This window comes from Anser brachyrhynchus, assembly GCF_964034855.1.
Source record: "Anser brachyrhynchus genome assembly, chromosome: 12".
Taxonomy (NCBI): domain Eukaryota; kingdom Metazoa; phylum Chordata; class Aves; order Anseriformes; family Anatidae; genus Anser; species Anser brachyrhynchus.
The window spans coordinates 11,555,593-11,582,478 of NC_137707.1; the positions used below are offsets into that span (position 1 = coordinate 11,555,593).

General features: G+C 50.9%; 1 protein-coding gene and 1 long non-coding RNA gene across 2 annotated transcripts in view; one reads left to right on the plus strand and one right to left on the minus strand.

Moving 5' to 3' along the window:
* The first annotated feature begins 2,522 nt into the window (after positions 1 to 2,522).
* LOC308176868 lies at positions 2,523 to 5,266 on the plus strand. Its single transcript, XR_013938702.1, has 3 exons — positions 2,523 to 2,658; positions 4,356 to 4,460; positions 5,146 to 5,266. It is a non-coding gene; the product is annotated as an uncharacterized lncRNA (long non-coding RNA).
* A 1,031-nt stretch (positions 5,267 to 6,297) lies between these two features.
* The window catches only part of CNGB1 (cyclic nucleotide gated channel subunit beta 1), a 34,644-nt gene continuing 14,055 nt past the window's right edge, over positions 6,298 to 26,886 (minus strand). Inside the window, exons 14-33 of the mRNA XM_080553105.1 lie at positions 26,184 to 26,300; positions 23,501 to 23,630; positions 23,283 to 23,325; positions 21,082 to 21,226; positions 17,107 to 17,178; positions 16,177 to 16,334; positions 15,722 to 15,901; positions 14,306 to 14,514; positions 13,319 to 13,369; positions 13,118 to 13,204; positions 12,681 to 12,745; positions 12,028 to 12,150; positions 10,817 to 10,958; positions 10,371 to 10,530; positions 9,881 to 9,978; positions 9,714 to 9,797; positions 9,184 to 9,302; positions 8,624 to 8,770; positions 7,926 to 8,121; positions 6,298 to 6,512 (exon numbers count right to left, since the gene is read on the minus strand). Of these exons, the coding sequence (XP_080409231.1) occupies positions 6,300 to 6,512; positions 7,926 to 8,121; positions 8,624 to 8,770; positions 9,184 to 9,302; positions 9,714 to 9,797; positions 9,881 to 9,978; positions 10,371 to 10,530; positions 10,817 to 10,958; positions 12,028 to 12,150; positions 12,681 to 12,745; positions 13,118 to 13,204; positions 13,319 to 13,369; positions 14,306 to 14,514; positions 15,722 to 15,901; positions 16,177 to 16,334; positions 17,107 to 17,178; positions 21,082 to 21,226; positions 23,283 to 23,325; positions 23,501 to 23,630; positions 26,184 to 26,300 (2,539 nt within the window). The 3' untranslated portion in view covers positions 6,298 to 6,299. The remainder of the gene's footprint in view (positions 6,513 to 7,925; positions 8,122 to 8,623; positions 8,771 to 9,183; positions 9,303 to 9,713; positions 9,798 to 9,880; positions 9,979 to 10,370; positions 10,531 to 10,816; positions 10,959 to 12,027; positions 12,151 to 12,680; positions 12,746 to 13,117; positions 13,205 to 13,318; positions 13,370 to 14,305; positions 14,515 to 15,721; positions 15,902 to 16,176; positions 16,335 to 17,106; positions 17,179 to 21,081; positions 21,227 to 23,282; positions 23,326 to 23,500; positions 23,631 to 26,183; positions 26,301 to 26,886) is intronic.

The following is a 26,886-nucleotide window of genomic DNA, read 5'->3' on the forward strand; positions in this document are numbered from 1 at the left end:
TTGGGAAGCAGAGCCGCAGAATACGTGTGGAGCCCATGTACAAGCATCCATGCATATTTCATGACAACTGCTCAGCTCTAGAGGAGGGTTTTAGGTTTTCATCACAGGCAGGTGCTGTCTGAGCAGAGGCTGCCCAGCCGCCCACCGGCATCACCCCCACCCCGCCGCCGCCTCTCACCTGGAGGCCCAGCCCTTCTCCAGGCCCCGTCGCTCCGAAGCATCCCCTGGTGCCAGCCAGGCTCGGCGTGCTGCCAGCAGGTGGGCAGCGGCACCCCTCAGGACGACAGGCGGGGACGCTCCCTGGAGCCTGCGAATCTTCCCAGGCCCATCTCCTCCGCTTGCTCCCCTTGCTCCAGCCGAGCACTGACAGCGCTGCCAGGATGCTCAGCGCATGCATGGTGCTGGTTCTCCTCTTCCGCTGAGGGAGAGCAGAAAATGCTTTTGCTTGGGTGGTGTTCCTTGAGGGTTCCTGGCCCCAAAAGGGTCCCCAGGGCTGACGTGCAGCCTGGGGGCTGCTTCACTGGCCCCCTGTGCCCTCAGCAAGCAAGGGCAGAGGACACTACCCATGCCATGCTGCCTGCGTCACTTTGCAGGTGAATTTCTCTTCTGGTTTTGCCAAATCCACAACAGAAACGGAGAGAGCAATTCCCCTCCACTCCTATCTGCCAGTGCATTAAGTAAGCGAGAGTAGATTAAAGCCTGTCCCCTCCCCAGGCACTGTTAGTCCCAGGCAAATTGCTGATACAACTTGTGTCTTAGCTTCTGCAGACAGGTGGACTCTCTCTGCAGATAACCAGATTTAGATGGGATCAGGTCTGCTGCTTTGAGTACTGGCTGTAGTTAAAAAGATGTCTCTTGACCAGGAATGAGGGCATCAGCTGGGTTTTTCCACTACCCACTACAAGCTCGGTGCAGACCTGCGCCTCCCCTGCGCAGCTGGGCTTGGGCGCGTGGTAATAGGACTAGGGAGGGGACTGGGGGACAGCAGCGGGAGAAATGCCCGTGGTGTAGCCCGAGGGCCTCAGAAATACTGAAACCTCTCCCATTCCTGGAGGAAGGAAGGCTGCAAAGCCCCATTTCCCTCCAATCTATAAGAACACTCAGGCTGGGAGACGCTTTCTAGAAGGCAGTCAGAAAAGTAAAACCAGGGAGATTTGCAAAGTAAACAAGGATCAAACAAAAAGACTTTGGTTACTGTTCTGGAGGCTGTTTGCCAAGACACACAGATCATATCAGGCTAATTTACAAAAGGAAAACCAACATAATTAGTGTGCAGGAAAACACCTTAATGAAAAGTGCGCTAGTGTTAAAAGTGATGGGACCAGGAGGTCAAGGCAGTTCTAAATGCCAGAAAAACAGGAAATTGGTCTGTCTGCCAAGCAAGCTGAATCCTTCGTGTCGCATACACATGCTGCACAGATTGAAGCATGCTACACGTATTAAAGCACACATTTATCACTTTCATAATAAGATTCCAGGCTGCCAGCGAGGAACTCACAAAACCCGGAGCCGATGCCTGACGCAGGGCCTTGTGCTGGTGTGCGGCAGGTGCTGCTCAGACAGGGCTGCGCGCCCTCCCCTGCGCTCTCCCCGCTGCCTGGGGCTGCCTGGGTTTTGCTGCTGGAGCTGTCCCGTGCAGCTGTGCGCCCTGTTGTGGGACACCAGGAGCCCTGCCGGTGCCGCACGTCCCGTCTCAGTGGTGGTCGTGCGGCTGGCTCTAGAGGCAGCCACGCTGGCCCCTGTGCTTGCACGCACGCCGCACCAGCCAGTTACCATGGCAGCTGGGAGATTTGCATGTGGTACTGGTATTTTTGCAGTATGAAAGAGCCTCTTATCTGGGCTGAGCAACTAGTCTGGCTGGTCCTCATCCCTCTAGTTATTGCTAGGACACAGCGGCATGTTCCACCTGATGCTTGCAAATTTGGAGCTCTAGACTCTACCTTGGAAGAGCCATGGGCTGGGATGTGGGGGGTGCTGGGGTGTAGAAGGATGCGGGGGAACTGCGGCTGCACGCAGCGGAAGGCACCGTGCTGTGCTGTGCTGTGCCACGCCGTGCCGTGCCGTGCCGTGCCGTGCCGGCAGGTTGCAGCCTGGGGCTGGCGGGATATCCCGCTGCAGCAGCCTCTCTATCTGATCTATCACGCTTTTTTGGTTGCTGACATCCCACCCCTGAGCCTAATACTTCTAATTTAACCAAGGAAAGTTTGTAGAGCTTAGCTGTTTGACTTTTTCAGCTTTTCCAGCTCTTCACATGTATCAAGTGACCTGCAAAAGGGGAAAAAATCTGTGAAGTAACTTACATATCTCAGCTTGACTTCAGATGACTCAAAACCAAGTTACTGGATAGTGCTCAGATCCCCCTAAAACATTGACCCTTGGGCATGAACCAGACTTGGAAAGTTTCATCCCCAAATGAGAATGAGTAAATGAGGAAGGGATGAAAAAGAAGAAGGTCATCCTGCCCGAGCTAAAGCAGCTGCTGCCGATGAATGCATCACCCTGTTTCACCCCTTCCCAACCAGTGGCCTGGCTTTTTTTTTTTCCTGGGTGTTAATTCCAGTATAACTATTGCTGCACTTAAAATGAGATCTGTGCTTCAGCACAGCACCACATCCAGACAGAAAAAATCAGATGGCTCTCAGCTCCATTTAAACCAAGGTAAGATAGAGTCAGGGAGATTTAATTGCAAGCAAGAATCAAAGTAGATCTGTGCAATGGAAAAAAAATATATGCAGAAAAAGTGGTTCACAGTGTTAGGAGTATGTTCTCCTCATTAAGCACTTTAATCTTGAAACATGGAGATCCTAATTTCATTTCAAGCTTTATAATTAAATGCCATTTAACTGGGCTTTCCATTTGTCCTGCTATTTCTTTCTAGATCGAAGTCTAATAGCTAGACCTGCTTATTTGTTTTTACTTTTGTTATAACCTTATCAGTGATTAGCCTGCTACTGCACTTAATCTTTTTAAAAGATTGCTTTAACTATAAATAGAGAAGATACCCACTCTGTTTCTATCCATAGGAAAACAAAAACAGTAAGGTATCTGTATTGGTTTATATTATTCCTTTTACAATTTGATCTTTCTATCTGAGACATTTGTCTTCTTAGACTCTATACAGAACATCAAATTAGTGCCACATTTCTGAAAGATATAACAGCATAGGCCACAAAGAAAATGAGTATACAAAGCCTCCAGCAAAGATACTGCTTGTGATATTGAGGCAAAAACTAACTCATTCACACAGAGCCAACAACAGCAAGCTCTACTTTTCCTTCAACACTTATCTGTGCCAATGACTTCTCTTAAAAGCAGCAACAGCTGAAATCCTGTTGCAAGAATAGCTAGTTTCTGTGCCCATGGGCCTCTGAGAAGTCAGTTGTTAAACGACAGAAACACGGGTCAGGAAGAAGACTGCAATGCAGAATTTCCAAGGCAACTATTGGCACTGGGCTGGCAACAAGCAACTGCACAGACAGATCCCCAAATTCTGCATTAATATTGTTAGAGGATGTATGTCATATCAAATCAATACAGCAGTCGAGTCACATCACCACTGAATGAGCAAAAGCTAATAAGAAATGCAGTAAAGTATATAGAGTGTTGCAAAATCAATCAGGAACATTAAAAGGGTGGTGGAAACAACAGTCTAGGGGTAAATGTGTGCTCTAAGGTATTTCATAGGAACCAATGCAAAGGAAGCCCATTGCAAATGTAGCAAAACTGGAAGGTAGCACCGTGTGGTAAATGAATGGAACTATAAAATGCAGCAGAAAGATGATTTATGACAAGCCCCCCAGACAGCAGAGGCACTAAATGAGCCTGCAGCTGCCCAGCTCCTGAGCTCACATGGCCGCCTGCCATTTCAAAACAGTTCTGCCCAGCGAGTAGAGCTGGGCTGTAAGCCCAGCCCCACCTTGACCTTAATTATCACCTGGGGAATAATCTCTGAAGAACTAAAGCCATAAACGGATCCACGGGAGGCTAGCTTTAAATCTTCACGTGTTCCAGAATTGCCAGTTATGTTTCCATTATTGTCTAACGCTGCATTTTGAAACCTAAGATAATCATGCAAGTGTTTATCACTTAAGAAATTTTGTCTCCTACTGGTGACTTAAAAAAGAATATAAATTCTACTACTAGTATTTTGTGAGCTTTATGTCTTGGAAAACTTACCGGAAAATCTGTGAACCAAAATCGATTGTCTTTTTTCCTTTCTCCCCATCTGAGTCCATGAAGATCCCAGGAGGGTATTTTCTCATTCAAATGGGGTGTTCCCCAGAGAGGTTTTTGGTTTTGTTTTTGTTTGTTTCCTTGTTTTTAAACCTAGTCTGAGCATTGCATTAACTTCCTAGGACAAAACTCTGATTTTAAAGAAAATATTTGCGTCGCAATCCCCAAAACCACTCAGGCAGAGTTTTTCTTCAAGTGAACTTCCCTTTTGCTGTGGACGCATCGGGGTAAGGCGGCTGGTGCCAGGACATGGCTCTGGGGCCAGGACGGGTCAAAAGGGCTGGGAGCAGGGGGCACAGGTTGCTCCAGCCAAACCGAGGGGGAGGGCCTGTGGAAGGGATGAGGGTGCCAAGTGCAGCTGGAATACCGGAGCTGCCAAGGCACTGCTGGCACCCTCAGACTGGAAGCTGCTGGTAGAGATCTGCACAGTGGGGCAGGCACAGGGAAAAGCTCACGTCCTTCAGCTTTAAGTGTCAAAGCACACCTCCCATACGCACGTCTACTCTGCTTTAGGCAGGAGAAGGAAAATCAGAATTTTGAAATAAATCCACAGAAAATGGTGGTAATCTAAGGGTTGTTTATTGTAGATACAGTGGATTATGAAAGCCGTTATGCACACTTTTGATGTAAACTGTTTTTTCTAAGCTATATCAAGTCATAGCAGCAAATCAGAACTCTGGTTTGACTTTGCCACGTTTCCTGGTTTGCTTATTTAAATATTTGTATACTGAAAAGCACTTGCAAATCACTAAAGATTAAGGGAGGTGGGGATGAGGTCAGATTTTCCTCTGCAACGCTAAGGGCAGTGGCAGGTTCAGATGCCCAAGCGGCATGTTGGAATTCCTTGAAGTTTTGTTTAAAAGAGAGCAAGCCATCACCAATTAACACAAATATATTCTCTTTCCACCACAGAAACCCATTTATTTTCCAAGAGAGGAAAAAAAAGCTGAGTAGGAAAGGTAGGAAAACCCCTCATGACATGAGGATGAGCCAGCAGAATTCGGATGGGAGCTGGGGTTTTCCCAGGGACCCATGTGGGTGTGCCACCCTTATGCCAGGGATGGGATGTGTCACAGGCAGACACGTGAAACTTGCAGCACTTGTTGGTATTCGCTGAGCAGCTGAAGCTTCCTCAGCCACATCTCTTCCTCCACAGGAAAGAAAGAGTCGCTGCAAGCTGCTGCGGGAATGGGGCCAGAGCAGCTTCCCCGGGGGGCAAAGGGGCTGAGAGCCAGCAGCATGACCTGGAGACAGCAGCATGACCGTGGGCCTGGAGACACCGCTGGAGCTGGAGCAGGTCGCTGCGGCGCCCAGGATGCACACGCTGCTCTGCACGCCACGGACTCTGGCCTGACCCTGAAGTAGTGGCTTGGGGAAGCCCTTGTGTCGCTCCTCTGCCCTGTCCCAGCTGGAGGGCAGCTGGAAGCAGCCAGGATTTGCTCCCCGAGCAGTGCTTGCTGGCGGCAGCAGGCACAGTGTGCCAGGGCACCCAGGGCTGAGGGAGCTGCGGCGGCCTGTGGGCCTGCACAGCTTGGTCTGTGCTCGGCTTACGAGCAGAGTCCAGATCCTTTCCAGATGAGTCACCCTCCCGCTGCCTGAAGTCCAACAAAGGAACCTTTTTTTTTTTTTTTCTTACTTTTTTTTTTTTCCTCTGGTGTTTGTTTCTGGCCGTGCAGTGACTCAGCTTTTGGAGGTGAACAACCTCATGCTTTATCTGAACAGACACTCATTAACCACTCAGGGCTGTAAAGAGCGATTTTTCTTCTGCGTTCCCTCTCTGTAAGATCTCAAGGCTAGAGGGCTGGCCTGATATATATAGGGACTATTCATACAGATGCTCGGTAAGAATGAGCACAGGAATCTTGTATAGTTCTGGGTCATTTGGCAAAGGGTTTTGACAACAGTGGGTGAAGGACTAAGCAGAGAAGAAAGGCAGAGCCCATCTGCAGCACTTAGCTAGCGAAGCCTACAACCACTGTGCAGGAATCGTTAACAACTAAAAGCTTCTACCTGAGGCATTTGTCCAATTCCTACTTGTGCCACCAGCCCCCAGAGCTGCTTATTTTTCATTTCCCTTCTTCCTCTTCTTCTTTTTGCGAAATCTCAGCAGCAAGTATTTCTTCGTCCTCCTGCGCTGCTGAAATCACACGGATAGCGACTAAATTATCAGAAGATTTTGAGAATATTTCTTCTCCCGGAGGGGTGCTTGCTTTGGGGGAAGCAGTAGGAGATCTGCGGTGCACTGGTGACTTCGGTGGGATTGGACTGAAACTGGGATCCTGCAATATCCAAAAAAAGACAAAATCACCATCAGGAAACTTTTGTCCATGGCAGGTCCTCAGCCACCACCCCAAACCTTTTCACCTGTGCTGTGCAAAGGTGTCTGGGGGAGTTTCACTGCGCTGAGCTCACCGTGGGGGTTTTCACCTTGCTGCCCAAGATGATCCCTGTGAGAAAGGTGGCTGGATTACAGCCTTCATACCTTGAGGTGAGGTAAGACAGGATGAGTGCAATGAAACTTTCTTGCATGCCAGCACCTTTTGCTCCTGGACGATTTTGTCTTGGTAAAGGTTTTGCAGAGGCGTTGTCATGCAAGGGCAGCTCAAGACTTGCCCCCTCCTCAAGCCCTGGCTCCGTCAGAGCGAAGCTGCAGTGGCCTCAGAGAGCTGGTGTAGGGACGTGCCCTGAGGAGGGACATCCTGCTCTAGGGGTTCCCCCACCCTACCAGCTCTGATGTGTGTGCCCCCCCCACACAGCAGGTCTTGCTGCCGTGACTGTATGGAGCCCGCAGCATCCCTGCTCAGAGCTGCTGATAACCCACTATCAGTTACTGGCAAGCACTGAGTAGCCTGAAACTTCATCATGCTTCTGTGAAGGACTGCAGAAATGCAGTAGTGTTTGGTGTCTCCCTAGATATTTACCAGCCTCAAGGCCACAGGGCACTCCCTATCAGCTGCTGTTTCACCCCCCTGGCTTTACATGTTCAGATGTGTTAGCCTGCATAGCTCCATGCTGGGAAGAGGAACAACAGCGACTGCATGGACATAAAATCTGTTTTTACCAGTCCAGTAAGCAGTTTTTACCAGTGTTTTCACTTGATGATTGAAAGGTGAAGGCAGTTTCCCTGTAGCCCGTGCAGAGTGGGAAAGACAGCATGCCTGCTGCTGTGTGACTGCCCAAATCCTGCTGCCAAAGCTTTTCAGGCAGGAACTGCCCCGTGGGTGCTGGGGGCCAGCATCACCCCCCGTCCTGCCGGCATATCTATGAATTGTGAGTGGCTGTATAGCCATGGCAAGGAAGAAATGCTAGTCTGTGGTTATACCTCAGCCGCAAGCTAGAGTTAGGCTTAGTGCTGTCAAATAGCTCAGCAAAAAGTCAATGCGCTTCCCCTTTCTGTTGCAAAGCAAACCTCCAGACCAGAGAGCAGGAAAATGGAGGCTGTGCGTGATTTGCTGGATACCCCCATCCATTTGTCTACAGTACTCCAAACTCTGATGACCGGAGTTAATTTCTTTAAGGTGCCGTCAGTGGCTCTTCTGCTGTCACCCTTGGAGAAAAGCAAAAGGAAGGACGGAGAGGCTGGTTTTCCTATTGCCCAGGTTAGACATGAGCTCAGGCTCTGGCGCCAGTGGTAATGCAGCCACTCATCACCCCACAAAGCAGAGCCGAATTTCTGACCTCCCCACACTGACCTGCGCTGTCTGCATTGCCTTCAGCTCCTGGAGCTTCCACCGCAGGTGCGCGAGACGCCCTTTGCCTCCCGCCTTCCCCATGGCAGCCAGGGCCGCCTGGAAGAGCTTCGGCGTGTCAGCCTTTGGGGGAATGATCAGCGGAGATCCAGGCTGTCCTTTCACATCTTTGGGTTTATTGTTGTTTTTCAGCATTTTCCTACAGTGAGGAGAACAAGAGATTATTTCATTCCAGGAATATATTATATTAGCTGGGATTTTGTAACGCAGGAAAAGTCAGACTTTTAAAGAATGGGGACTTTTTACACCTTAGAAAGAACAGAATAACAAATCTGAGTAGTGCTAAAAACTAGAGGGAATACGTTAACAGATTTCCAAATGAATATGCTGTGGCCTTATTTGTTCCTGAGTTGCACCGCCTTTCAGTGATGAGGTTTTATAGATTAAAACACCACCATTAGACGTGCAGCATGGGTCCCAGCACGTCCCTTGCTCTCCACACACGCTACATGGCAGGAGCAGCACGGGGTCCCTGCTGCACTTCAGCAGCCCTACACCAGCCATGTTTTCCTTGGCAGGGCAAGTGCCGAGTGGTCACCCATGCTTGGCTGCAGCTGAGGGCAGAGAAATCTTCCCCATGACTTTCAAACCCGTGCTCTGTCATTTTAGGACACACGGGCTGGCAAGCAGCTCACACTCACTTGGCCTTCTTACGCAGCAACTTCTGAGACTCTGGGTAGTGCACCAAAATCTCATTCAAGTCCTTCTTATCCAAAATGAAAAGATTAGCAAATCCATGAGCGACAACGTTTGCTGTTCGCCGATTTCCTCCTCCTGCTGCCAGCAAGCTGAATGAAACACGGAGAGATGTGAATGCCGCTAATAACAAGCTCAGCATACTGTTCATAACCTAAAACCTCCCTGTTCCCATTGCGTGCCTCCACCTCTCTCTTTCAGAGGACTCAGAGTTTAATTTTTAGCCATGATGAAATCTTCCAAGCCTAATTTCTAAAGAATGCTGTGAAACATTGGCATGAAATACTACACAAAAAATGACCTGCCAAACAGGTCACTTCAAACAGAAGTTTTCACAGTGCAGTTTAAACCAGTCCCACTTACGGTGGGCTGTAGGGAGGCAAATGCTATCACTGTGTTACCAATTGGTACAGGATGGGAAGTGCCCGTGACATATCAATGGCTGCTGTACCATTGTAAGTCCAGGGGCTTTATCTCCCTGGTTCCCTGGCAGTGCTTCGCTGACCTTATTTCTCCGAACACAGATCCAGCTTTCAGTGTCACCAGCACGGTTTTGCCATCGGGTCCCCCCAGCACCTGCACTTGTCCAGCCTGGATAATATACATCTCGCGGCCGATCTCTCCCTGCAACAGAGACAGGTGCTATGCGAGCTGCCCTGAAACAAAGGCCTTATTATGGATGCCCTGCCCCACACCACGCTGAAACCCCTGTGACCTTTCACCCTTCTGCAAGCTCTCCAACTGCTTTATCCAGATGGTGCTCACTGCTGAGCACCCACACCTGACCCCAAAGCCTCCCCCAGCTCCACACCCAGCTCTCCTGCCGTTCATGGCTGCAGTAGAAGGGGTCAGGCTTTGCACGAGGTGAGCTGCAGCCAAGGACATTTTTGCTCCAGTTGCCCTGCCCAGAGCACCCCTGTGCCCGGTGCAGGTTGGGCCCAGCCCTGCTGCGCCATGGAGCTCCTGCCCTGTGCTGCACTGCACAGCCCGGCCGCGCCACCAGGAGGGGAGGGAGGCATCTGGGTGGCTCGGTACCTTCTTACAGACGTAGTCGTTCGGCAGGTAGACAACCGACCTGAGCCGCTTCAGCATATCGAAGATCATCTGCCTGTCGCAGCCCTGAGCCAAAACACAGCCAACAGCGGTCAGCCCGTGCCAGTGGGGAGGCACGCTGCAGGACAGGACATGCGCTGCCAGGGTACCTGGAAGAGGGCCACTTTGCTGACGATGTTGTAGTTCACATCAATGGCGATGTCCAGCCGCATCTTGTCCGGCAGCTGCACCAGCAGCTCAGACTCATCTGGGGGATGAAGAGCAGAAAACCAGCTGTTTTCAGCGCTTTCTCCAGGAGCACACCCTTGGTGCCCAGTGGCCGGTGGCAGGAGCCAGCTCCTGCTCTCCCCATTCATGGCTCGGTGCCCAGAGCTCCCTGGCAGCGGGGACGGGGTGAGTGGCAGGAGGGACGGCACAGTGGGGACACTGTGCTGCAGGGGACACCAGGTCACCATGGCTCCATGTCCCACTGGCAGCCCACGTGCCCAGAAAAGAGATAAATAACCCCCACCCCCACCCAAACCCGTAGTGCTATTTGCTGGGCTGCTGTTTGGCAAAAACGTTTCAGACGAACAACTGTAGTGAAACCTGTGGAGCATGAGGGTGATGAAGGTGTTGACCCTTGAAGCAGGCTCTTACCTAGCATGCCTTGTGAATGCCACGTGTACTCGTACCACGTTTTGACACGGTTCTGCACAGTTTTGGGGATTTTGTAGAAGTTCATGTATTTAATAGTACTGTCCATGCAGCTCCGATAGTAAGTTTGCCCAGCAGTAGCAGCACCAACCACATCTCTCATCTGAATGGCAGAAAGAGTGGGAAGAGAGAGTTTATTTGCCATCATCTATCCACCACGCAGGTTAAGCAGTCTAGAGAACACAAGCATGGTCATATGCTGTGTCCTGACAAGGGTTTTTCAGCATCTGCCAAATTCTTTTTGTCTTCTGCTGATGCTGAGCAGGTAAAGAGCCCTTGCATGGGGAAGACAAACCTGGCAATAACTCAGTGGACCAACCCCACTGAGCTTGTCCCCACCCAAGGCGGGGAGACCCTGTGTGCATCCTGGGACAGCGGCTCCCACTCACCTGCCCGATCATGACGGAGAAAGCAAAGACACCCGTGAAGTAGTTCAGCAGCTGGAAGACAATCTCGAAGAGCGTCTTGGGGTCTGGCAGGCCCCCGATGGTGATGAGGGTTTTGACTGCCCAGTAGTAGCAGCGGATGTAACTGGGGGGAGCAGAGGAGGCAGCTTGATCACGTTTCTGGCATTAAGACTTGTTTCACCCTTCAGGACTGAGCTCACATCTCTGGCCACAGCAAGCCAGAGCCGTTGCTGAAAGTAATTGTGGGTGATGGAGAGAAAATGAAGGGGCTTGCAGACTCCCTCCCAGGTGCTTCTGGAGCAGGGGGATGGAAAGACCAGAAACCCCTCCATAGGAGGCTCAGCTGCTCTGGCTACGCATGTTTTCTGCCTCTTTCAGCTTCACTGCCACAAACCAACAACATATTTTCAGCAACATTTACACTGTTTCTAAAAGTCAGGGGAAAAAATTGTTTGTGAGCAATTTGTTGGCATAGGACTCTGGAGATGTCAAGTGAATTCTTGATTCATGGGTCTTGTGCACTCCTTTGGATGCTATACCTAGAGGTAGGTACACATATGTGTACCACACAAAATAACTATATAGCCGCAAAATTGCCATGGTAAGCTGAGTGCTGCAAAGGTAGGAAACACCAGCACTAGGGCTGGGAGGCTGACAGTCACTTGTCCCCACCTACACCTCACGCTAAGCCTTTCATGCACTTGCACAGTCCTTTTTTTTTCAGCCAACTCTTATTTACTGCATAGGAGAATGGTGCTAAATTAATTAAATGTTATTTGGTATTTTATTTTGCCTGTGTTGTGGAACACACAGCTGTGGGCGTTAATCACTAGGCAGCAATCTTTGGCAGCAAATATGAGCCAAGTACTCATATGGGAACATACGCAGTGCTCTCTTCTCCCCATGGCGTCCTTGTTCCCTAGCGCTAGGCTCACAATTTTTCAGCCTCTTCAACACACCATTCCCTTCAGCCTCAGCCCAGCCACAGCCTCCTCATCTTGAGCACACTGTAATACTGCACATCCCATCCCTCTTGTCCCTGTCATTCTTGCTGGCTCCACATCTTCTCCTGGGACTCCCCAGTCCTTTCCTCAGAGATTTTTATGAACCCAGCAGCATCCAACCATCTCCTTTCTTGCCCCCATTCATCACAGTGTGCCGTACTACATGGGGACCTGAGCTTTGGCTTGTACCTGTTTCCTTCCCCATCATAGACCCAGGTGGTAGAGCCCAGTCCTTCGTAGGCTGATGCCCAGTAATAGAGGCAGGAGTTCACATGCAGGCTGTACAGCAAATAGGCAGTAGTCCGAATCACTCTGCAAAGAAAAAAAATAAAGAAGGAAAAAAAAAAGGAGGGAACAGGAGGGGAGGGGATATGAAGATACGGCATCTGCTGGGACAAACACATGAGATCTGCCCTGGCATCACAAGTGACAGCAAATAGGAGCTTCAAGGCAATGAGCTGCATGCAGACAGCACAGGTCCTGCTTATGCTAGGCCCACAGCATGTCCTTAGGCTCCTGCCAGTCCCTCCTGCAGCTCAGGAAATGGAAGAAAAAGTGCTGTGTCTGCCAGTTACTCCTCTCTGCTGCCAGCACCCCTGCCCACGCTGGGATGGCAATTGCAGCCGTGGGCTCTGGGAGCCATGCACCCCTCTGTGTCTGCCCGGATGAGGAAAAGGCCAGCCAGGAGCATCACCACTACCTGTGTCAGCAAGTACAGCGACACGGGGAAGTAAGCTGGAAAGCCAGAACTGGTGTGCACCGAAGCGAACCTCTTTCCTCGGTAATAAATAGTGATGAATATCTCTCCGCCCCATAAATGATTCCTCAGCTGCTCCCCTCACCTGTAGATGTATGCCTTGCTCAGGATGGCCTCGAGGCGGTTGTTGAACTCGAAGAAGGCCATGTACTGGGAGGAGAAGGAAAGCAGTGTGCTCCAGTGTGCCGCAGCTTCCCAAGGAGCCATCAGCCAGGGCACGTCCCTGCTCCAAGCCCCCTCACGGCCAAGCTCCCCGGCTGCCCTCCCGCCTCACTCCTGCAGCGTGAACGGCCGCAGGCAGACACGGCCCCATCTGCACATGCCCTTCTAATAAAATATAAGAATAATAAGGTTGAAATATTGACTGACAGCCCCTAAGGCCTTCAGGACAGGACTTCCAAGGACTTTACAATCGTCCTGTCATTGATTATTCTGGCAAGCCACAGCCACACAAACCAAGGAGGGACTCTTCTGTGTCTGCTTGGCATGGTGGTCTGCGTGGTTCTGCCCGCTTCCACTCACCTTCAGGCAGCGGGGAAAACGCAGCAGTGGGTTGACACCGACTTTGAAGTAGAAGAAATCCAGGGGAAGGAGGCATACCACATCCATCTGAAACCCGCACAAAGAGAGAAACCTCTGCAGAACCTGCAGGCCCAGTGGGGTGGAACTGCAAGCCATACCGCAGATCAAGGACACGAAGTAATGAACAAAATTATGCCAAACCTTAAAGCGCTGTGAATGCAGGTAGTTCTCTTTCATGGCCTTTTTATCACTCTGGTTAGGAATTGCAGGGGAATAGAAAAAGAGAGAGAGAGAGAGAGAGAAAGAGAGAGGTTGATTATCGCTTCTAGAGAGCAAAGTCACCACCAACACAGTCATGCAAGGCTTTCCCCTTCTGTGCCACAACCAGGAACCTGCTCCCATCGTGCAAGGAAGGGGAGCAGAGCAAGAGGAGCAGAAGACCTGGTTGTAGGCCAGCTTCCCATCCTTTCTCAGGATATCCCTTGCTCATTTTGCGCCCTGGAGGAAGCACACCGCAGCGGCAGCACCAGGGAAGTCAGAGTTCACAGGAGAAGCCTCCCTGTCTGAGGGTGAGCAGTGGGAAGGCTGTATCCCCAAGGTTTTATTTCTCACTGATTATTTAATTGGCTATGGAAATGAAACCAAGGGTTTTCACTTATCTCAGATGCATGAGCTATGCATTCAGATGGCAATCACTCCTGTCATATTGCTAAGGAATTCTGCCTAGCTGTGCTCCAGGAAATAAACCCAGAGCTTGTTCTGCTGTCTGCTGTCAGCGGGTACAGGCTGCCAGCTGTGCCAGGGCTGCACGGCGTGCCTCACTGCCCTGCTGGCAGGACTGCCCCATGGAGCAGCACCGTCACTGCTCACATCCTGGCCTGGGAACCAGGGCACCACGGACCATATACTTTCTAGATGGCCTGATACTGATTTTGTGGGAAAAATACATATGTCTGGGAGACAAAAAGACTGCCACCTTATCCCTTACATGGCAGGAAGGATGTCTGCACTCCTTCCAGAGTGCACCCAGTCCTAGTGGGAGGATGAAGAGCAAATCCTAGCTGTGGTGGTAGGGTTGCTGGATTGCCTGGAGCCTGATCCAGATATCAACAACCACTGGGGGGTTGGGGCTGGGAAGTCCCCACGGCCATGCCAACTCAGTGGGACGCAATGCATGCTGCCACTCACTATTATGTCTCCCCCCCGAACAAACTGCAGGCGGGTCTGAAAAACAATGACATCCAGCAGGTAGATGAGGTCACAGAGGTAGTCCACGAGCAGCCAGAAGTGGATGTTGGATGGCGTCTGGTAGGGGAAGGCCCAGCGGACGGGGATCAGCCAGCAGTTCCAGTTCCAGGCCAGAACAACGAAGAACAGCCACAGCACATACATCAGGTCTGTGCACAGGGAAACACACCCTGACAAGCTGGCCACACATCTCCCGGTTATGCAAACCTACTATACGAGGGGATTTCATCCCTTGCCTGCCCCCAGCACAAGGGTGAAACCTGCAGGAGACCGCAGGTTCTCCTGCTGATAGCATCTGCTGGCAAATGCCAAGCAGGGGCCGGCAGAAGGAAGGATGAGCTGGGCTCTAATGCAAAGTTAATACGATCTGCTGCAGGGTACATTGCTTTTTATCAGAAAGCCTCTTCTAACTTTGCTGATTCAGTCACAGTTGGTTTTGCTTTGCTCCCACAATACTAACTTTTTTATTTTTTTATTATTTTTTATTTTTATCTTTTTCCCCTCGAGGCTACACTGAGCTAACTCTGCCTGCCTGGTGCCGGTGGCTCCCATTGTGAATGAGGAAAGGTTAAGGAAGGAGCTGGGTTCCCCTGCCGTGTTCAGCATTTGCTCACTACGAAGACTGAACAGCAGAAAAACGCTGTTCCTTCTCCACCTGGTGGTGCTGCTGGCACTTGCAGCCATCAGGGAGCATTTAGGAAAGCCTTTGGATTTCACACAGGAGTTTACAGCTAGCTTGCATGTAAACTGAGTCGTAGAATCATTGAATGGGTTGGGTTGGGAGGGACCTTAAAGAGCATCTTGGTCCAACCCCCTGCCATGGGCAGAGACACCTCCCACCAGACCAGGTTCCCCAAAGCCCCATCCAGCCTGGCCTTGAACATTTCCAAGGATGGGGCATGCACAACTTCTCTGGGCAGCCTGTTCCAGTGCCTCACTACCCTCAGAGTAAAGAATTTCTTCCTTATATCTAATCTAAACCTGCCCTCTTTTAGTTTAAGGCCATTACTCCTTATCCTATCACCACACTCCCTGACAGAGTCCCTCCCCAGCTTTCCCGTAGCCCCCTTTAGGCACTGGAAGGTTGCTGTAAGGCCTTCCCGGAGCCCTCTCTTCTCTAGGCCAAACAGCCTCAACTCCCTCAGCCTGTCTTCAGAGGAGGGGTGCTCCGGCCCTCTGATCATCCTCGTGGCCTCCTCTGACCTCGCCCTAACAGCTCCATGCTCTAAGTCACTCCTTGCTCAGTTGTCCTCCCTTCCCCACAGCATCCCATGGCTGGTGCTTCCCCCTGCCCCCCTCCATCCCCTCCCCATCCCGCCCAGGGTTCTCCCAGCCCTGCCGCGCTCCGTCTCTCACTGGTGAGCGGGTCGATGCTGCTGGGGAACTGGTAGCTCTTCAGGCGGTCCAGCCAGGGCCGGCACTTGAAGGCACAGCACAGCATCTCACAGTAGTGTTCGTCGCCTGCTGCCTTGTCCCCTGGTGGCACTTCTCCCGGTGGGGGCGGTGGTGGTGCTGTGGGCGCTGGCTTGGAGGGGGCTGGGAGAGGCCACACAATTATTTTAAACAGCAGATGATCTTCTTAGGGAAATTTGGTTTAAGGCAATGCCTTTACAGATCATGTCTCCCAGAGCTACCCAGAGGGAAACAGTTTCCAGGTCATCGAACCAAATTACAATTCCTATTGCTCGATCTTCTCAAGGCCACCAACACCATCTGCAAACCTCCCTCTTCTCCCCATCAAAAACCTCCAGATTTCCTCCCCCAGCTTTTGGCTTTACCTCTTTCAGACTCCCAGCCCAACTTGAACTCACATGCTGAAGGGCTCTCGTCATCGGAGGTGACATCAGGGTCGGTCAGCTTCTCTTTCACCTTCTCTGTCCGCTCTTTGAAGAGCTTCACAAGCTCCTGGAGCCGGTCATTGATGATGGCACTGCTCTGGCTGGTGGCTGAACCGATGCGCTCGGGCAAGCTGTGGGGAGACCGTCAGGCACTTCACTTGTATAGAAAAACCTGAGAGCAGGTTCAACACATATTATTTAACCCATAGGATCCTTAATTAGGATTTGTCCATATTTATCTGGCTAGCATTATCAGAAGAACACAAGCTAAGGGGGTTTCAGTAAAATGCTGTCAGGAGCACCAGCCTGAACCTCATCTTTGCCCTTGGATGTGAGCTGCCCTCAGAGGGACTTGGAAAGCACCAAGACCCCAGGTTGGCTTTCCTGTTCTTGGGAGAAGGACAATTGGAAGAACTGCAGGGTGGAAATGAGCAGCAAGCCCCTGAACCCATAAACCATGTAATCTCCTGCCAGTGAGGGCAGCTCGCCCCAAAACTGTCCCATGGGGCTGCAGGAAGCAAGGGCCTGGTGTGCAAGATGCACAGCTTGTCTCCTCCAACATGGGAGAAAAAGGTTATTTCTCAACAGCTGATAAAAGCAGGGTGACCCCATTATACTGCGTGTAGACTAAACATGCTCCAGTTAGGCCTAAAGAGAATATTTCTGTCTGATTAGAGGAAAAGCAAGAGAGCATTTTCTGTTCCAGGGAAAATTGTGCTCACTGGTTTTGGAGAGGGGCAGCAGGAGGGCTTCACCTGCTACATGGTTCTAGACTGGTGCAGGCACTGCTATCTCTCCATCTGGTATCCCAGCATTTCCAACTTCTGCGCCATTTCTGCCCGAAATGGCAGGGTCTGGGATCCAGGATCCGGATGGGCCAGGACCCAGGGTACCAGCACGCACCTGTCCCTCTGCAACTCATCCCAGCTCGCCGGTGCCTCATCCAGGTTGTCTGCGGGGGCTGGCAGCTTCTTCCTGCAGACACAAGCGCAGAGGCCATGCGGGGGGGAGCAGCGAGCTGAGTGTCCCCTTCCTCAGCCAGCTCTTCCTCCTCCCAGGTCTCATCTATTGCCACTTTCCCTTCTCCCACCCAGGTCTGTTTCCCCCTTAATTTCTGGCATCACCTGACATCACTGTGTGAAAAACACCTCGCTCCTTTTGCCGCTAAAGATCTGGTCCCTCCTTTGTGCCACCAAGCCCATGGCTGCATGGGCATACAGCTGCCTGCTGTTGTCTCCAGCCCTCCTTGGGCCACCTGTCAAGAGGTTTGCGAGGTTCCCGTGGCCCATGTTTCTAAAGACAGTCGAGGAAGGTAAGGCGGAACAAGAAGGTGAAATCAGGAAGAAAAGGAAGATATCCTGGCTCTGAGCTGGCTTCACAGCACCTAAATTCCCCAGATAAAGAGTGATCCACAGAGCAGTGGCTCCATGCTGTGGACCCAAGTGAAAAGCACATCAGGGCTATGCCAGGTTCAAGAAGAGCCCTATAAATGCTATCTTGGCAGTACTGAGTCAGTGACAGCTGATGTCCTCCTAGAAAGATGTGTCCTACTGCAGCTGGCGGCTCCCCAGGGTACAGATGGGTTTCTGGGAGATGCTCTGGATTTCGGCTTTCACAGTAGATGTGCTTATTAATGTCCCCTGAAGTGACTGAGATGCTGCACACAGCAGCAGGCTGACAGGCATGGCTTTGCAGAAGGGTGCAAGCTGCAAACCAAAACCAGCAGAGCACGCAGCCGTGAGCCTAAGAGTTGCAAGGCAAGAAGAGCATTCAGGAAGTGGAAATGTGAGGCATGGGTGCAGAGACCTGCACAGACCAAGTTACATAAATATGCAGGAAGCAAAGTATGAAAGAATTTGAATACAAGTAATAAAAATGTAAATTCCCCCTCAGCAGGTGGGGCAGGGAGTGCAATTGCCTGAATACAGGCAGCAGGAGTGGCATGAGAGAAGCGTGCACATGAGGGTGAGCACTTCACTGTGCTGGGAGAGCGCTGCAGGGGTGATGGGGACAGCCCTGGGGCCTGCCAGCTGCCGTGACGGCCTGGCTGCAAGGCAAAAGCTGTGCACCAGAATCTCAGTGCTGCCCTGAGGATCAGGATCCCCTGATTCTTTACCAGCAGAAACGTGTGGTTGAGACCCGGCATGGGGCGTGGGACATGGGGCATAGGGCAAGCCACAGAGGTAAACCTGTCCTGTGCCTGGCCGGGCCCATGTGGAGTGCGCAGGGTCCTTCACATGGCCCTGCCCACGTGGCATCCCTCAGTGAACTCAGACGTTTACCACCTATGTCACTTAAGTAGGGAAGTATCTCCACAGACTTTGGCAACTGAAAAATAAAACAAAACAAACACACACGCGCACACACACACACACAAAAAAAAGGCAAACAGTTATCTTATCAATCATCTCAACAGCAGCTTATCTTAGAGCTGGTTCTTGCTTGGCTCTGGTTGTGGGAATTAGCTTTTCATACCAAGGTATAACTGGCCACGGATGGAGAAAAGAAGCTGGAGCAATTTCACACACAATCTGCTTCCAGTCACTGATTAGGCAACAACTTGTGGTTTGTTTGCGGTGGCTCTTCCGTGACTGGGTCTAAACAAGGAGAACCCAGGTCCTTCTGAGCCACTGCATGGCCAAAAGCTCAAATTGTGGCCAGCAAATGTCCTCTTCCTCTGAGAGCACCAGCCTGCACCAAGCTCTGCCCAGTGGCTCTCCTGCTTTGGCGTGGTGAAACTGTAGTTCTTTACAGAGCGAAACACAACTGGCTTTTAGAAACCTCCAGCTCTGTCTAGGGACCTCCAGTGCCACCTTGAGAGAGACAAAATGGAAACGTGGCAGAAAGATTCATTGCTCATAATGTATAATGCCAACCATACAACCTACTGCTTCATAAATTACTAGAAAACAACATGAGAAAACCGAGGTGCTCCAAAACAGCTGTACTGGGGAATACTGAGCTGTTTTTCCAACAGGAAAATACTGAGCTGTTTTTCCAATAAATGCAGGTCAGCGGGTGGGTGCTCCGAGCTGACCTCACACTTCCTCCGTCTGCTGTCATCTTCTCAAAATGAGATTGTTCGCTGGTGTCAAAAGGGCAGTAAAGAAAGAAACTTTTAAAAGAGGGAACTAGTGCCTGCATGTTGTAAAAACTGCCTGTGGGTGACACAGATACGTGTACCTGAATAAACTGAGGCCATGGCTGTGGTTTGCCGTGTCCCTGGCTCCGAATGTGCCCGAGATGTGCTGACATGTATGACATGGGCACCAGTCTGAGTTTTGTCCATTTTCTACTTGTGCTGTTGGCATAAAAGAAAGCCCAGCACCTTGACCCCGATTCAAAGGCAATTGAACACCCGCAGAAAAGTGGCACATATCAACTCTTTGATGGCAACAGCAGGCATTGAGAAAAGTGACGTGCCTGCTCTCTGTCCCAGCAGAGGGGAGATACACAGCCTCATCTGGCATGCAAGGAGAAAAGGACAAAGCCAAGCTTTGAGTGTTCTCATGATGGAAAATAAACTCAAGAAATAAGGCCAGGGACTATTTTGGGACATAGCTGTGCCCCTGCCTTACAAGAATAGAGAGCTTGAATCAGGTACCACACACAGGCACCCCACACCTCTTGGGGCCTCCCCCTGGACAAATCCTGGGTGCTGCTGGAGACAGAGGTGCGGAAAAGCTTTCCCTGGGGCTGGCACCTCACAATGCCAGGAGAGACGGGATGGACACACTGTGCTTGGTATGGGGACAAAGTGAGAGCTGGCACACATGCTAGTGGGTCTGGAAAACACGGAGTTTTAATTAATGCATCAGCAAAAAACTGCATCCTGACCAGTAACTGCAAAGGGCACGTGTCCCCGCTGCTACATATGCACTACCGCCTGATGAAGCACCGTGGTTCACAGCATCACGGACCCTCCGTCTGTGACATGACTGAGCAGCGCCTACGCCCCGGCCTCCCAGGCAGCCTGTGAGCTCCGAGCTTCTGCTGGCGGCTCCAGAAAGGCCCCATCCAGCCACCACGCCAGGCACTCCCCAGTGCTGTGCCAAAGGAGTTTGTCTCACCAGCTCCCTCGCCATGAGCTTGTTGCCAAAGGAAAACTTTGTCTCTGGGCCGATGGAAAAAGAGGTGGTGAGATTCAGCAAGCTTTAAATAACTGGCCTCTTAATACTGCCACTATTTGCATTGCAAGTATTTCATATGGCTGCTTGGGATCTGGGTTCCCAATTTAAAAGCCATTCAACAGACTGGATCATGGACTTTTTTGCTATTTCATTTTCAATTCCTCTAGGAGCTGGTTTACTCAAAGACCCTAAATACTCAGTAAGGATAAATGTAACTCCTGTTTTTCAGCATGGATGCCTTGCTTTTTGGTTTGTTTTTTTTTTTTACTTTGCAAGAATGAGCCTCCAAAAAGCCACCACCAACAAAACCAGTGGCTCCATCCAGCCTCAATTTTAAAGCACAGCCTTAACCATCCCCCTCTCTGAGCATCCTTGCTCCCAGGGAGGAGACACACGAACCCTTCCAGCACAGACTCAAGCAGAAGGAACACTGTTTTTTCAGACTGAAGGCCTGTACCCAGCACATGGACCCCCACACTCCCAGTTCAGGAGCACAGAGGTGTGGAACAACAGACAAACGGTGCCTGGCCATGGTCAGCTTGAGCAGACCCACCTCCAGAGCCTCTGCTGGAGGCGGCACAGCCTAGGCTGCCTCCCCACCCCCCACAAAAGCTTTCAATGGGATTTGAACATGTCATTAACAATTATAAACACGAGGCAAGCCTTTGGACTCCCACCCCCTGCTCTCGCAGAGGCTGTACCGACCGCACGGCTTGGGGTGCTAGGGGCTGCCCTGGCAGAGCCCTACCTGGGGGACGCTGGTGCAGCGCCAGGCACCACCAGCATGTGGGGGTCACCGGGGGTGGGCAGTGGCAAGCAGGTGCCGTCATCCTCTGCAGCATCACCTCCGCCGTCCACGTCCTCGACACCCACAGTGAGGCAGTGACTCAGCCCTTGGAGAAGAGGAGAAAGGCAGAGTGAATTGGGGGCAGCCAGCAGCCGCTCCCACCAGCTGCCTTCATTCCTGATGGCCACTAAGCCACGTGCTGGAAGGGCGCTCCTTTTCCCTTTATTTATTTTGCAATTTCCCCCCAAAGCATTGGAGCGTTTCCTTTTCTTTTTAATGCGGTAAGAATTGCCGTTTGCTTCCTGTCTGCTTTCACAACTTGCAGGGATTCAGACTGCTCACTGCAAGCATTGGGCAGATGTCTGTAGGGTACGGGCTGTGATGCCACTTGCCCACGAGAGAAGCATCTGCTGGGAGCAGCTTGGTTGGATCCTGCAGCTGGACGGGCTAGGACCAGTCCTCACTTTCTAAGCTACATAAGGAGATGCCGTGTGTCCCCACAGGTGATCTTCCCAGGGGATTTCACCCAACTGAAGGACCTTGTGCAAGCCTTCCAGTCCCGCGCAGCCACGGGACCAGTGGATCAGAGCATGGCTCAACTGAATCACCAAGGAAAGGCCCATTTGGATCGCAAGGTTAACATTCTGTCACACGTAAGGAAAAGCAGCAGAATTTGGCTTGCTGGCTAAAAACAAAGCAAAGCAAAGCTACAGAAACACAGTTTGTATTTCTGGGCTAAAACACAGAAAGCTGCAAACAGTAAACCTCCGTCTTACTGTAATCTTAGTATGAGTGGGTTGCATGAATGCTAAGGAGAAAATGCACGTGCAGCGGATATTTAACCCTCAGCCTGCAGGACCTTTCATGGAGTTTCAACCAAGTTGGAGTGATCACTTACGGTTATTTGCAATTACACTCTAGGACCTGAACTAAAAAGGCACGTCGTGATGAGGCAGAAGCAGAAAAACATGAATTTTTTTCCCTAGTCTCTGTGCTGCAACACGAAGCGTGTTTTTATCTATTGTTGTTTTGTTTTTGTTTTTCAAAAAGCAACAAAAAGCAACTATGCCAGGAATAGCACCCACTCCCTAGCTACACAATCCCATTGTCAAAGCTGATGCTCTAATACCTAGGGGGTGAACAGGGGATTGCTCCTCATTGCAAAAAACGGGGTTGACAACTCCAGCCTTTCGCTTGCTGGCAGCAAGGACGGGGATGTGGGAGGCAGCAGCAGCTCGGTAGCTGGGGACATTGGGGAGCTGCTCTAGCACGGGAGGGGAGGTGTCCCCGCAGTCGAGCAGCTTGTCATGCACCAGCCGGTCTAGCTCAAGGTCTCGGGCATGCTTGGACATGCTGCTAGGCGTCTAGGTGCTTCAAGCAAAGGACAAGGCATCTGAAGCTGCAATAAAACAAAGAATTGTTTGAGACAGAACAGTTATTTCAGTGCAGAGAAATGCAGGGCTGATGTTTTTTTAGTTGCTGCCAGCCTCATGGGGATGTTGGTAGCATGGAGCAATGGCAGTGAGCATCCTGCCACATGCATCTATGGGCGCAGCACTGCTGCTGGACTGCAGTACTCTGCCAGGGCTGCATGAGTGTTTGGACAAGAAAAGAAACCTTCTGCCCATAACAGGACCCATGTTGTGCTGTTCCTGCAGCAGCTCCCACAGCCTTGGCGCAGCTGTGCCAGGACCTGGCTTTGCTCACTCAGGATGAGATGGGAGCTCCACAGCCAAGCTTCATTAACAACCCATTACCTTCTGAAAGGTTATTTAAAGTGCACGTTGTGTCACTGATTATTACCCAAGTTGAACAAAGCAGTAAAGAAAATCTTTTTTTTTTTTTCCTCCCTTGTGTTCTTCTTTGGCTGGAGGAAAAACTTATTTCACATCAGAGGTTATTTAATCAACATGCCTGAGTGCTGCATGAAGTACCAGCCCTTCCTATCTGTCTCCAGCGGGGGACTCTGCTGCCAGCAGACTGCTCCCATGGCTGTTTTAAGCTAGCGAGGAGCCCAGGCGGGCCCAGCCAGCCTGTGCCAGTCGTTTGCTCGCAGGCAACAAGCGCTCAGAGGGCAAAAGCTGCTTCATCCCTCACCGGGCAACACATCGCCTGCTTCAGCTCATCCTAATATGACATTGCACTTCTATATACCCAGATACCTTCAGCATCAGTTTCAGTAACTTCAGCCGTCTTCTCTTCCACCTTCAAAACAACAACAACAAAAAAGCCATTTTAAGGAGAAAAAATACCTTTCCCATCAGTAAAAAAGCAGCGGTTTGACTGGGTGTGCTGTGTTCCCCCACAGCCAGCCCTGCTCCCCGGGTGCCTGGTGTGGCACGTGGCAGCAAGCACCCGCTGCAAGCACAGAGCTCCATACCTGTACAAAAGCACCTTCTAGATCACTTATCTCAGCTTCTTCTAGCTGCGCAAAACTGAGGGCCTCTTCTGCAAAGAAGGCGTCCTCCAGCCCCTCATCGGTGGGGAGGCAAGGAGACTGGAGCGGGGCTCTGGAGGGGACAGATCAAGGAGAGACACGAGACTGAGTCCACTTTTGGACCTTCCTGAAGCTGTGCATGGTCAGGCTGGAGATGGCAAGTCAATGGAGATGGCACATGGGTCTCTCTGGCTGCAGGGCACCGCGCCTCTAGCTGCTTGGTAAGCCCCACTGCAGGTGGGGATAATAACACACCGATCTTAGTTTAATACAGTGGTGGCACCAAAAAAAAAAAAAGCCACTAGATTAGAAGGGACTTTATCGTATTTTTCAAAAGGATGCTACATGGGAGACGGAGAGAACATTTTCAGAAAAAAAAAATATTGCTGTGCGTAATAATTCATCATATAATTAAAATTTGCCAAAAAAAAATCCAAGAGCCTAATTTCCAAGCAGGGGTGCCTACAAACACCATTGAAATCCCAAGTTCATTCATACAAGGCACCACCAGGACACATAATTTTAATTAACATAATTACACATAATTAAGGGGTGTGGTTAGCAGGTCAAGAGAGGTTCTCCTCCCCCTCTACTCTGCCCTGGTGAGACCGCATCTGGAATATCGCATCCAGCTCTGGGCCCCTCAGTTCAAGGACAGGGAACTGCTGGAGAGAGTCCAGCACAGAGCCATGAGGATGATTAAGGGAGTGGAGCATCTCCGTTACGAGGAAAGGCTGAGGGAGCTGGGTCTCTTTAGCCTGGAGAAGAGGAGACTGAGGGATGACCTTATTAACGTTTATAAATACGTAAAGGGCGAGTGTCAGGAGGATGGAGCCAGGCTCTTCTCAATGACGTCCAGTGATAAGACAAGGGGTGCAAGCTGGAACAGGGGAGGTTCTGCTTAAATATGAGACAAAACTTTTTTACGGTGAAGGTGACAGCACTGGAGCAGGCTGCCCAGGGGGGCTGTGGAGTCTCCTCTGGAGACTTTCAAAGCCTGCCTGGACGTGTTCCTGTGTGACCTGATCTAGGTGCTCTTGCTCCAGCAGGGGGATTGGACTAGACGATCTTTCCAGGTCCCTTCCAACCCCTAACGTTCTGTGATTCTTTGAATTTTCCTTTTCCAGATGCAGTTTCAGCACTGAGCACAGATCCCACTTCCACCACTCTGGCCAATGGGGCTCAAAGGATTGAATTTATTGTTTTAAAATAACTTTATAACTGAAAAAAGGCCCGATCACGTTGTTCTGTGCAGTTATCTCCTGATCTGTTTTTTCCTGGAGAGAGAAGCAAAGCAGAGACTGGGAATAGTGAAAAATAAATAAGTAAGTAAAATAAAATAAAATAAAATCAGATAGCTAAATGCACTAATACTGAAAAAAAATCTGCATTCTCCACAAGTCCTAAGCTAGAAAATGCATGTAACAAATAGTGGCTGATTTTTCACTTTATCTCCCTTTCTTGAAAGCTGTTGCTTTATGAGGTCTTTTTTTCCCCCCTTTCTTTCTTTCTTTTTTTTTCTTTCTTTCTTAATTCTGTGTACTAGGTTTCCTTTAAATACAGTCCCGAGTCTTTTCATCCTAGTCTAGAAAACCCATCGACATCTCTGTTTTCCCAAAAAGACAAACACAAAGATTGAGCAACATCTCATTCACTCGACAACTGAAACTCATGTTTCTGCTGTAGATCTACGGGAGCATGCAAAAGGCTGTTTTGAAACCTGTTGAAAAACGGATTTTGATTAAATAATTAGCTAAGTTTTTAACACTGAATAATTATGTATTTTCAGCCTCTTCCTGAAAATCTAGCTCCTTCAGAGGAATCAGCAAAAGGCAGAGAATAGTATTACGTTACTGGGTTAGAAATCCCTACATGTTTACATCACGTGAAATCAGAGCAAACCACTAAACTGATCAGAAACCTATTTCTAAATCCAAAGTTACCGCCTACAAAAGCTGACAGTAGCTCGGCTATTTTCCACAACAGGAGAAGAGGCAAAAACGCACCTACTCGTCCCTGGGAGTATTTGCAGCTGCGACACAAGGCCGTCCTTAGGCTGAGCTCCGTAGTGCTATGGCAATCCCGAGGGCACGGAGCGAGCAGCCCGGCCTGCAGCCCAGGAGGAGCGCCCGGCGCCCTGCACCCCCCGCCGGCTCCGGGCAGGGGGGGGGCGGCTGCTGCAGCGCTGGAGCCCGTGTCGCCGGGAGACACGATGTCACCGGCGATCTCGGGGCTGAGACGGGTTGCAAAAGCATCCTCATGAAAGCGCCCTCTCGAAAGCATCCTCTCAAAAACATCCTCTCGAAAGCATCCTCCCCTAAGCACATCCCCGCTCCCCTTCTGCCCGCTCCTCCCCTCCCCCCGAAGCATCCTCTGGAAAGAAAGCAGTTTCCTGGCCCAGCAGGGACGCAGGTGAGCAGAGCTGACAGCCCGCTGGGCTCCCCCACAGTAGCCCCAGGCCAGTCCTGGGGCCAGCTCTGCAGAGAGGAGTTTGCTCTTCCGCAGGTGTCTCAACCTCCCCGGCTTGTAAACGCATCTGAAACAACCACGGCTAGCGTGCTCATTTCCAGACAATCTGTAAACAGGAGAAAAGCTGACGGCACTCACAGACCCTGCACGAACTCACCCCACGCTCTCCTCCACCTCCTCCTCTTCCTTCTTCTCCTCCACTTCCTCCTCCTCCTCTTCACCCTCCTCCTCCTCCTGCTCCTCCTCAGCAGCACTCAGGGAGCAGGAGCACAGCCTGGGAGGGAGAAGCTCATCAGGTGAGATGCGTAAAGCAGGTCTGAGCCTTACCAGAGGCATGGGAACAAACGGCTCAGACAGCACCACCAATCCCCACACCCTTTGGGCCAGGGGTGCTCTCCCACCACCCCCATGCCAACATCTGGAGGATGCAGAGGGGCACACGCTGCTGTGAGGCACTGTGTGACTTCAGTGGAGCAATGAAGGGAAAAAAGTCTGGAAGCACAAAACCAGAGTCCTAGTCCGAGTTCCAAGCCCCTGCCATGGGCAGGGACACCAGACCAGGTCGCCCAAAGCCCCACCCAGCCTGGCCTTGAGCACTTCCATGGTGGGGCATCCACAGCTCCTCTGGGCAGCCTCTCCCAGCGTAGTGGCTTTACGTGGCGAGGTTTTGGTAGCAGGGGGCTGCAGGGGTGGCCTCTGTGAGTAGAGTTCAGAAGCTGCCCCTTGTCAGATAAGGGCAAGTTTCAGCTGGCTCCAAAGGGGCCCGCTGCTGGCCAGAGCGGGGCCAATAAGGGATGTTGGCAGCACCTCTGTGAGAGCAGATTTAAGAAAGGGAAAAAAACTGTTGCCTAACAGCAGCT